Genomic DNA, 10,888 nt, shown 5'->3' with positions numbered 1-10,888 from the left:
TTAATTGTCTGGGTCAGCCTTAGTGTTAGGTCTCCAGTATTTTGTCTGGATGGCCTTCAGTCCACCCTGGAGTTCCATGCCCCCTCAGCCTGTGAAAGCCCCTTGGCAATTCATAGCTGACCCCTGTTGAGTGACAATGAAGAAAGAGAGAGAGAATTCTTACAGGAAACCGACAGCTTTGCTAGTATATTAATCGACAGTTTCACAGCGCTGTCCTGCAGCCTGGCAGGCAGCTTTCCTTGCTCCCCTTTGCAAGAGAATGCTCCTTCAGCTGTGAGTGAGACCCGGCCCGCTGGGGACTCCGTGCGCCGGGACTTGTGCGCCCCCGGCAGCGCCCACCCCGCCCCTGCTCCTCCTACCACCCCTGCCACCAAATTACATATATAGATAACGGGAACGACACATAAAACACCAAACAAACATACCCAACACCCAACCCAGACCCGCGGTTGTTGGTACTTTTCACCGCCCCTTCGCATAATGAATATATTCGCGTTTCCTCCCACTCTCCCAATGGGCTACCAGCTGCAGAAGTCCTGAATAGAGAGCTTAATTGGGCTTTGTCATGCAGAATACCTCCATTTTCTATAGCAGGTTACAAAGGGGCCCTCGGCAGACGTGGCGGGCTCCTCTGGCGACGGCGGGTCCTGCCTGGCTGCGCCCAACACCTCCGCGCACCGCGCAGGTAGCGCCTCCGCCACCACCCCCCTGGCGTAGGGTCCCCTCCAGCCCACGGTCCCCAGCACAGGGTCACCTATAGCCCACCGCCCCTAGAACAGGGTCCCCTCCAACCCACCACCCCCAGCACAGGGTCGCCTATAGCCCACCGCCCCCCGTACAGGGTCGCTTCCAGCCCACCGCCCCCAGCACAGGGTCACCTCCAGCCCACCGCCCCCAGCACAGGGCCACCTCCATCCCATAGCCTCCCGTACAGGGTCACCTCCAGCCCACCAGCCCCAGTACGGGGTCACCTCCTCCATCCCACCGCCCCGAGCACAGGGTCCCCTCCAGCCCACCGGTGTCCGAAGCTGCCCGGTGCAGGATCACAGCTGCTTTTCCGCTGCTCCCCTGGCTGCTCCCAAACGCTCCCGGGACGCTCCGATCCGGCCAGATCCCTTTCCCTTTGCGAGCACGGCAAGAATGTCAGACAGAGTTTATTTTCGACACGACCTTTTATTAAAAATCGGACCTTACGACCAAGTGTTCCGGTTTCGTAATAAATTGGTGCGGTGAGGATTAATTGGCAAACCCCGGGCTCAAAAGAGATTTGCCATTATGGGCTAATCATATATTCTCTATTTGATATAAATGGTGTAGAGTACGGAGTGTCAATATTCATGTGAATTACAGCTAATTAGCATTTGGAATCCAAGCTACTATTTCTGCCCATTGATTGGCATTGTTTCCTTCAGACTTATCTTTTCCCCCCTCTTGTTTCTTGTTTTGACAGTTTAAATCCAGGTCTATATGACATAGAAAGCTAATAAAATTCTCATTTCATTGTTAATCTGATTTCATAGCAGTATAGGTTTTACCCTCACACCTGCGTAGCAGGGTGTAATTCCATTAATAATAATGATAAAAAAAAACCCTAAATCAACATATTCATTGCATGTCTTTTCCCTGATGATATATTGTGAGCAGTGAGAGTTGAAAAAGAGCCATTTATTCTCACCGTGAATGAGTCTGCCTGGGACTGAAGACTTCACCTGCCTCCTCAGTCAATTAGGAATGTATCGAAAATTCTACCAGAAAACGAGTTAAATTAACCGTTAGCTAATTTCCTTGTGTCCCTCCTACATAATCCCCCCTTTTCAGCTTGCCCCAGAAATTACCACATGTTGCAAGGTTCAAATAGTGCCTAATGAAACAGTGACTAAATGGTTCTCTCAAACCCACAGTGAAGCCCTTTCGCTGTGCCTTCAAAGCCTGGGGGGCTGCAGCGGTCGGGGGTCCTCGTCTTAAAAAAGATTTTACATCTATATATATATAAAATAATTATCGAGTTTGGCAGCAGAATCTCCCCCGGCAGGGCTGCAACGTCTCTCCCTTCCCACGGCGCACACTCCGGGGCTGCGGCACCCCGGGCAGAGGGAAGGGATCATCCCACCAGAGCTCGGAGGAAGGGCCGGGGACCTGAGGGGACACGGCCGCGGGGACACTGCGTGTACACGCAGGACCGTGCCCTGGGGTGCGGGGGAACACGCATGGGCTGCCTGGGGGACTCCACAACTTTATTTCCAACACTCTGTGTCGGTGCTTTCTCCGAGGGTGCAGAAACTGGTTTGGAAAGACCGCCCCTGTGGTGCTGGACTCTGCTGGGAGGCAGAGTTTCTCGCCGTCGTGTCGAGGTCTCCCTTTCGCTTTCTTTACATTCACACGGAGGCGGAGCGTTTTTCCCTATTTCATACAGCGGTTCCACGTAAATGGTAAATCTCGGTTTTACCGAAGTTCTTTAATTTAAGGACGGGAAGAAAAAGTCCCGGGTAGGCAATACTCTATGTAAAACCCTTCCGAAGAGAAGCCCCGCAGTTACGAGCTCTCATTTCTGTCTAAAGCGGCTTCACTGAAGTGTCATCTACTAAAACTCGGTGAATTCCGCAAAGAGAGTAGAGTCACTTATTTGAAACGGTAAGGCTAATACAAAGTCATCAAAGCACTATGGTTCTTGTCTTTAAGTGACAACCCTCTTTATTGAACTGTTTGAAATACGCCTCCTGCTTTTCAATGTCTCTCTATCCATCTTTGTCTGCTCTTCAGAAAAGCAGACAATATAAAGCAAAGCCTGGCGAGCTCCCCACGCTCTGGCTTGGGCAGTGCCAACGTTAGCCTTGAAATTGTCACTCCTTCATTAATCTGAAACTAGTTATTTTTCCAGAGCACACAGCACACGCTTCCGATCTCTTTGGGTTCGCTTCCAACAGCTTAAATCCCCCCGGACACGCCGGCTGGGGTCGGGGCAGGGGGGAGGCGCGGAGGGGCCGATGCGGGCGCATCGCCCTGAGTGGGGCCGGCTGGGAAGCGCGCAGGGGGGCGGAGAGGGGCGCGGAGCAGAACCTGCGTGAAATCGGCCCTTTCACGGCGAGGCTGAGCGCGCTGCAGCGCGGACACACGCTCCGAGGTTTTCCGAGTGGCACAGTGGGTTCGGGCTGTTTGTTATTCCGCTGTCATGCGGGACTCCCCGGCAGCTGCCCGGCGCACGGCTTTCCGCCACCGACGGGGGCCCGGCAGAGCGAGGGCGCCTTCCCAGGGCCGGGGTCCCACCCAGGACCCCCGGGCCCGGCTGCCGACCTTGCCTGGGCTTTCTCACCCTGACCGAGACCCGATCCAACGGACGGAGGTGTGCGGAGGCTGAGGAGTGCGCTTCCCGTCCTCCTATTTAACATGCTTTTTGAGCAGCCGCAAAAACTTACACAACATCAACAGTGGGGAAAAGAAAAAAGAAAACAAAAACAAAAACAAAAACAAAAACAAAACCAACCCAACTATTTTGGCTGGGTTTCTTTCGGCTCCGGATCCAGAATGGGAGTGCTTCCCCCGCCGCCTGCGTCCTCCGAGCTGGTGTCAGAATGCTCGCTGGGGTCCTGGGGCGGTGGTAATAGGACTTGCCCCTTCCTGGCCATCTTATCCTCCTGGGCACCACAGAAACTCCCGAATGATCCTTTCTGGCCGTGGCCTCGTTTTGCGGCCGTGTCCCATGGGGGTCAGGTCAGTGGGAGGGGTGGGAGCAGAAAATTTGGACAAACTAGAGGTGAATGCAGCGGGATTAGGTAGACTGTCCCCTCTCTGCCCCAGCAGCAACAGGAGATACCGAGGAAGGAGAGTTTCCTGCAGTTCCTTGGCCTGGATCCCTGCACTGTGAGCCATGCTCTCTGTCAGTGCTTGGGGCTTCACTGATGAGGCCTAGGCTGCCCCATACTCCCCAGGGAGGATGTGCAGCCAGCCAAGAACACTGAGCTCTGCGGTCTGGGAGTCTCTGGAGCATACCTGCCACTGTGTCCCAGCTACACCACGGGTGGAAGCAAGGAGCTGACCCAAGGGCCTCCACTTCCTGGAGTCTGCGGTAGAGGTGCAAGATGCTGGCAATGGGGCAAGAGCTCAGACAGTGGGGAAAGGTTTCAGCAGCTCCTATGGGGACTTCAGGGCTTGAAAGAGCAGCTGGGAGAGTACGGTGAGGGAATATCTTCGGTACTGCAAAGTTCCAGCAGCCCATGGCCAATGCTGCCTGATCAGGACATGGGAGGAGGTTCAACCAGGGGTGCACAACCAGAGAAGTCAGTGCCATGAGTCTGACCTCCACCATGCAGACCAAGGTCAGGGAAATTCCTCAAGATGGATGTTTTCTTCTTCCGATTTTTTTTTTAAGAGTTAAATAGAATTTAAGTTAGTAAATAAATATCTCAAAGAAAGCTTTTCTGGAGCGATGCTTACCCAACACTTCACAGAAGGTCAGTAGCAGGGTCGCTCACAAATATGACTCGCATCTCTTGTGCAAACGCTCAGGCTTTAGCTGTGCGACTTTCCCCTTGCAGATCCTTGCTTATGGGGGGTCCAGAGCAGCAGCTGCTGGGGGCCAAGAGACCCAGAGGGTCATTAGAGGCTGTTCCATACCTGAAATCCACCCAGGACACAGGCAACTCCTCTGACACCAAGTTATGTCAGGAGTGGCTCTATTAGGAGCTGAACACTGCCTGTCTTCAGTACTCAAGATGAGCGAGGGGGAAAAAATTGCACTTCACACTTCATGGAAGGAAAAAGAAAGGATAGAAAGAAGGGGGGGAGTGGAGTGCAGAAGGAAAAATCCAACATATTTGAATGTAAATTTGCCTAAATTTCAAAATGTTGAATGCTGGATGTGGAAACCCTACAGAACATTTCCTGCAAATTATGGTACGTTCAACTTCCCATAGTGCTTCTGTCACACTGACTTGGACTGCCAGGATCAGGTCGAGCTGGTTGTATCAGCCTTCTGAGATGTTTTGGGGCAAAACCATTGCATCATTCCTCTTTTCCAAAGTTTTTTACATGAAACATTTACTTTGAAATAAAATTAAATATTGTCTCAACTGTGCATATTTCTACAGGTGCATATTTCCACAGAGTTACACTGAGAATATACACACTCTATCAAGTGTATCTTTGTAGTTTTAAAATATCTTTGAGTTTAGCAGTTTTAGATTTCAGACACTGGTGCTTTTCCTCACCCAGAAAAGTTTTGCTTTCTCAGGCTGCTGTTGACTTCCTCCTGTTACACCATGGGATGACATTGCTGGGAGGGTGGGCAGTACTTTCTGTGGAACTAATGCCTTCTGCCAAAGCTTCAAGGTTAGAAAAGATCCACTTGTGATTATAGAAGCAAATTAGACACAGGCGAACTGAGGCTGAGAATTAACAGTTTCCAGATTCCACCTCATCATATTTTAGCGGAAGAAGGGCCAACAAGTTCAGCCACACCTTTCATGAAGTTCCCCTGGGAAGGAATCATAAGGACCTCCTTTGGCTCTTTGGTCTCCCCAGCCTGGCAAGTGAGAGGACTGCCACTGGCGTAACCAACATGCCCAGCCACTCAGCTAGCATATGGGCTTCTGGCCTCTGTAGTCAGCTCAGGCAGTGAAATGGTCGTTATACGGATCAATAAGATTTTGTATTTGTTTTCCAAGTCCAGGCTAGAAACTTCAGTCCTGCCTTTCCTTTCCCTTTCTGTTAGAAGTGGGTGCACTGACAGTGCCTCTGCCCAAGCCCTGAAGCTGGTCCAGGCTTTGGGTAGTGCCCATACCAGGCTCTTTCCATCCTACCCTAGCCCTGCCCATGTACCTGGCCTCTCCTCCAAGACAGACAAGCAATACAAGTGTCACTGCACTGGGGCTGCCTCTCTTTTCAGCATCCAGGGTGCTCGCAGGCAAGTCAAATTGGAGACCTGAAGCTGAAGCCCCAAAATTAGGGATTAAGCACTGCAAGTATAGGGATTTTTGAGGTAATTATTTATGAAAAATGTTTCGGCACAGTTTTGGAGGTTTAAGTCAAAATTGTATATTGGATTAGTGGAAAATCCACCCAAGGAAAAGGTGAGAGAAATAACATAATGTGCAAAAGGCACTTCTGATTTGCTTATATTGCTGGCTGTATATACACTTGCTGTCTGCCAGTATTGCAGGAGCTAGGAAAAAAGTTGTAAAGGGGCTCATTTGGGACTGACTAGCTCCAGGTCCATCCCACTCCCACCAGCCGCCTGTAACTCTCCTGCAAGGCGCTGAGGATGGGCTGCCCAAGGCCGAGGCAGGATGGGACCCATGGCCGGGCGCTGCCCGACGCAGATTGCAGAGAACTTCAACCATGTCTCAGCCTAACGGGTTTGCACTCAGATCTTCTCCCTAAGCCTGGTCAAGGCGCCTAATGAAATCAACACTGAAAAGAGCTAACGCTGTTCTGCCGCCTGAGGGGGGGAAAAAAAAAATCCCTGATCTCTGCTTAACATCGACCCATATAACAACTTCAGCGGAGTTTCAGCCTGATGAAGGGCCGACGTGTGCAGCCAGCCCCTCGGTGAGGGAAGAGCCGGGGGCTATCAGGCAGCAGGGCTGGGAGCTGTGTGCGGGATCCCGGAGCACAGCCCTTCTCTCCGGCCCCGTGCCGTGACAAGCGGCCCTGGGCCAGCGGCAGCCGCGTGTCCCCAATGCGGTGTCGCCGGGCCAGCAGACGGCAGAAAGCTGTCAGTCGCCAGGAGGGCGTGCGCTGGCTCGGGCTGGGAAGGAACACAAGGCTGCTGGACTCCGAGGACCGGCTGTACTTGCGTTCCGGCCGGAGCGGAGCCCCCCCCTCTTCTCCGCCCCCCAGCCGTCCCGAGTCACAGGGGAACAGAAAACATATATTCGTGTTAGTAGCCGATGGCTTTTATTTTTCACTCTTTATGCAGATCTGATACATACACAGCGATGCTTTCACTGTACGAAGGACAAGGACTGCAAAGAAAAACACCTTGCCCAGCCAGTCCACCTTCGCTGCTGCGACTGGGCTGGCACTTGATGGGAGGAAGGGTCGAGGGAGGGGGAGGGTAAGAAGAAAAAAATTAAATTCTTGTCTGATCTCATTTATTTAAATAAATATAAATATAATTTTTATATAAAACTATTCACAGACAAACAACCGTCCCAAACCCAAACAGGTGATCTTTATGTCTTTTCTTATTTTTGTTAGGAAGTCCGTCCAGAAGTTTCTCTACAGGTTTTAATTTGATTTTCAGGTTTGTTTGTGGCTTTTTTTTTATGACTCGCCTTTCGGTTTCAAATGCGTTTCTTTTTTTTCCTTTAAATTGCCTGGGGGGATACAGAGGAAGGCACTCTGGGCCATGTGAGCCTTGTCCCATGCTACATTTTAGAAAAAGTAGATGCCCTCTCCTGGGGTTACATAAATAACGTTTTGGTTGAACACCCACGACTAAAACATTTACATTCCGAAAATATATTTATATATATATATATATCTTTCTATTACTGCGAATGGATGACAATTAAACCTCTGCGGCGGCGAGGGCCAGCCCGCTGCAGGTTAGCGGGCTGCCGTCCGTGGGCAGCGGTGCCAGGTAAGTCGCGGTGCCGCCACCTCGCCCCGGGCTGGGACCCGGCGGCAGGAGCGGAGCTCCGAGCCGGGCTCATAACGGGGAGATCTCTTTATCTTCGGTAGCCGATGAGGGGGATAGAGACTCTTCATCCTCCGACCGCGGGTAATGCCCCTGGCTGGTGCTGCACTTGCAGCCTCCGTGCGAGTTTCGCTGGGTGCCTTTGCCTTCTTTCTTGTGCTTCACCCTCCTGTTTTGGAACCAGATTTTCACTTGCTTCTCGGACAGGTTCAGGTACGTGGCTATCTCGATCCTCCGCAGCCGGGACAGGTACATGTTGGAGGAGAATTCCCTCTCCAGCTCCAAGAGCTGGGTGCTGGTAAAAGCAGTCCTCATCCGTTTCCCATTTTGAAGCTGGCTGGATTCGGACCCTCCTGGACAGGAGAGAAATGCGAACTTCAGCGGGACAGGGAAGAGGGCGGGGAGGGGGGCTAGAGACAGACAAGCAGACAGAAAGAGAGAGAGAAGACATTCCCCAGCAGCTTTCCGACCCGGGGCAGCCGCTCTCCCTTGGGGACACCCCTTTTCCCGCTGCCCCCCCTTCCCCGGCGGCCGCAGGGCTCCTACCCATGCCGAGGCAGTGAAACCTCCGGGGGTCGCTGACGCTGTAGGTGGTGGCGGCGCAGGCAGGTGGGTGATGCGCAGGGTGTCCCAGGGCGGCCGCGGGCACCGAGGCGGCGGGCGGAGGGTGCTGCGGCGGGTGGTGAGCGTGGCCGGTCCGCGGGCAGCACTGGGCCTCGCCTGCGGCGCTGGGGAACTGGCTCTTGAGCAGAGGGATGGCCCCGCCGGCGCTGCCACCGCGGGAGGAGTGCAGGTGCGAGGTGACACAGAGCGGGCAGACGCAGAAAGCGCCGCTCTTTCGGGACGGGCAGCCCGGGCCCGACACCGACATGACGAGGGGGGAAGGCATGCTGAGAGGAATGAAGAAGTCCTGGCCGTGATGATGCTCAGGAAGGGACGGAGCTGGCCTCGAGGAGTCTTTGATAATTAAGGAGTCGACATAGAAGGAGCGTGACATTGCGGAGGGCTGCGAGGCCGAGGGCGGCTCTCCAAAGTCGAGTTTTTCCTGCTTGGCCAAGTTGCCACTGAAGTCCTGGCGAGTCGAGAAGGTGCTTATGTTTGAGAGCTGAACAAAAGGGTCCCTGGAGAGGGCTGGTCTTAAAGTCCCCCCGCCTGGATCCCCTGCGCCGGGGTTTTATATCAAGTATTTAAACACGTGATGGCTGAAAGCCTTGCAGATCTAAATCTCTCCGGCTTCCCAGGCCGGCAGGAGAGGCTGCCGGGGGGGGGGACCAAAGCAGAGTAGAGGAGGGGGGCAAAGTGTGCGTGCTTGCTCGTTGCCCGATGACTTCACTCCTTTGCCTCCGCCTCAAATAAATTATAGGAGCAGAGAAAGAAGGGAGGGGGCGGCTGCTCCGCGGCCCCGTCACACGTCGCGCTTGCAGGCATGTCCCTCTGTCAACACACCCGGGAGGCAGGCGATGAAATTCATCGGAAGGAGTTTCTGCTCGGGGGTCTTCCCTGAGGAGAACGCTCCTTTCCCTCTCCCAGAGGGAGAGATGAGAGCAGGTAATGCCCTGAAACAAGCGGTTCAACTCCGCCCCCCTCACCCTTAGTAAAAGAACATCCAAGGGGCCGTAGATCCCACGGAGGCCTGGGGCCAACACCTTTCCCCAGTCCGGTCCACTCCTTGCACTCAGGACTCCTTCAGGAGGCCCTTTCTGCATCAGAGGAGCCAGGTACACATTGATATAAAGTTAGGGATGGAGGTGTTTGTGTCTCTGCGCATACATATGCACGTAGGGTGGGTTGGGTGCCTTTTTTTTTCTCCTCGCCCTTTTCACCTCAAGTGAATCTTGCCAAATTGCCAATTACTGCAATGGACAAAGCCTTCAAATATCTGGACACTTCTCAGCCAAACGGTATCAAAACGGAAAACTTCCAAGCGAACTTCCCCGGCCGCTCCAGGACCGCAGTGCTAATGAAAAGCGAACATGTCAGGGAGGGGTTCTTTGATCTCCACCAAATTTGCTGAAGCAATCATTCAAAGTAAAATTGGATAAACAGCTAAATACGGTCGGTGGCTCCGAAGCATTTCAGAGTGCATTACAAAGCCAAGGTATTCGCAGCATATTACGCGATTTTCCAATGACCTGTTTTATGGGAGTTTAAGAAGAGACTTATCGCTAATAGAAGGACTATCGCGTTCTTGTTTAGCAGATGCGAAGCGGCGTTTAAACAGACTGCGGATCCCATCCCACTTGACACTGGGAAAGGGAAGTGACAATTGTGCTTTAAAGCAGAAAACACAGACTACGCCTGATTACTAGAGGCTGAACAGAAACTCGGGAGTGCAGCAATAGCCGAAACGTGTTTAGAAGCAGTTATCATGCTCAAGGGCCGGGCCGCGGACATCCTACCATCCCTCCCACACGCACAGTCTCCCGCTGTTAAACCCAGCAAAATAAAACCGCCTTCCGATGGAGCCGGCATTTCCTCGCCCCTGGCACAGAAAAAGTTCGGCGGCGCAACTCGAGCAAGAGTTGGGGCCGGGTCGCGCCCGGCTGCGCTGCCCCGTTCCCATCCCCAATCCCAACCTGCCGTGGGCAGTGCCGCTGTGCGGTGCGGTCCGGTCCCTCTGTACTGAGGCCGGCTCTCCCCTAGCCCTGCTCCTATTTTTTCCCCCTGCACCTCCCCGAGCCGGCACGATGCAACAGCGTTTTTAGGGACACTCCGCGCTCGGTGATCTGAGGATTTATGGATAGCAATTAAAGTTTTATGAATTGCAGCTGAGGCCTGTTATGTGGCTATTTGAATGTGATTAGAATTCAATTAGAAAGTGTTTACCGGCCGGCGGGGGCTCCTGAGTGTAAACAGACAGCTATTCCAGCAATGCGCTAATCCTGCGTCTTGTGACAACAATTAGGGGCTCGTGGGGTTTAGGCGGGTCGGCTCCAACCTCACCTACTTTTCCCCAAACTGCTGCCCAAGGCTCAGCCGAGGCCCCTCAACCGCAGGGCCTTGGAGCCCCAGCGACCGCTGTCCGCGCCGCCGCCGAGGCCCTGGGGTCCGCGGCCCGGGGACACCCTGGGGCTCTGCCTCCTGAGCTCCGGTGGGGCCCGTGAGATTCTAGTCACGGTCACCGTGCACAAGCGTGGTATTTTTTGGTTCAGCTCTTCTCGTTAAATCTGGAGAAGATTTGAACTAATATCTGCATTTTATTTTATTTTTTTTTTTTTTTTCCTCTAGGAGAGGTTATGCTGGAAAATGAAA

At 53.2% G+C, this 10,888-nt stretch overlaps 1 protein-coding gene across 1 annotated transcript; it reads right to left on the bottom strand.

Annotated features, from left to right (window-relative positions):
• Positions 1–7,648: 7,648 nt before the first annotated feature.
• Positions 7,649–8,680, bottom strand: GSX2 (GS homeobox 2). The gene is made up of 2 exons (XM_088164441.1): positions 8,183–8,680; positions 7,649–7,989 (listed from the first exon to the last, which is right to left on the bottom strand). Exons 1-2 carry the CDS (start codon positions 8,631–8,633, stop codon positions 7,649–7,651), a joined length of 792 nt encoding a protein of 263 aa, XP_088020567.1. The 5' UTR covers positions 8,634–8,680.
• Positions 8,681–10,888: the final 2,208 nt, after the last annotated feature.

Source organism: Sturnus vulgaris, chromosome 4, assembly GCF_052056855.1.
Source record: "Sturnus vulgaris isolate bStuVul1 chromosome 4, bStuVul1.hap1, whole genome shotgun sequence".
Classification (NCBI taxonomy): domain Eukaryota; kingdom Metazoa; phylum Chordata; class Aves; order Passeriformes; family Sturnidae; genus Sturnus; species Sturnus vulgaris.
Note: the sequence above shows the minus strand (reverse complement) of the source record. Positions and strands in the feature narration are given on the sequence as shown.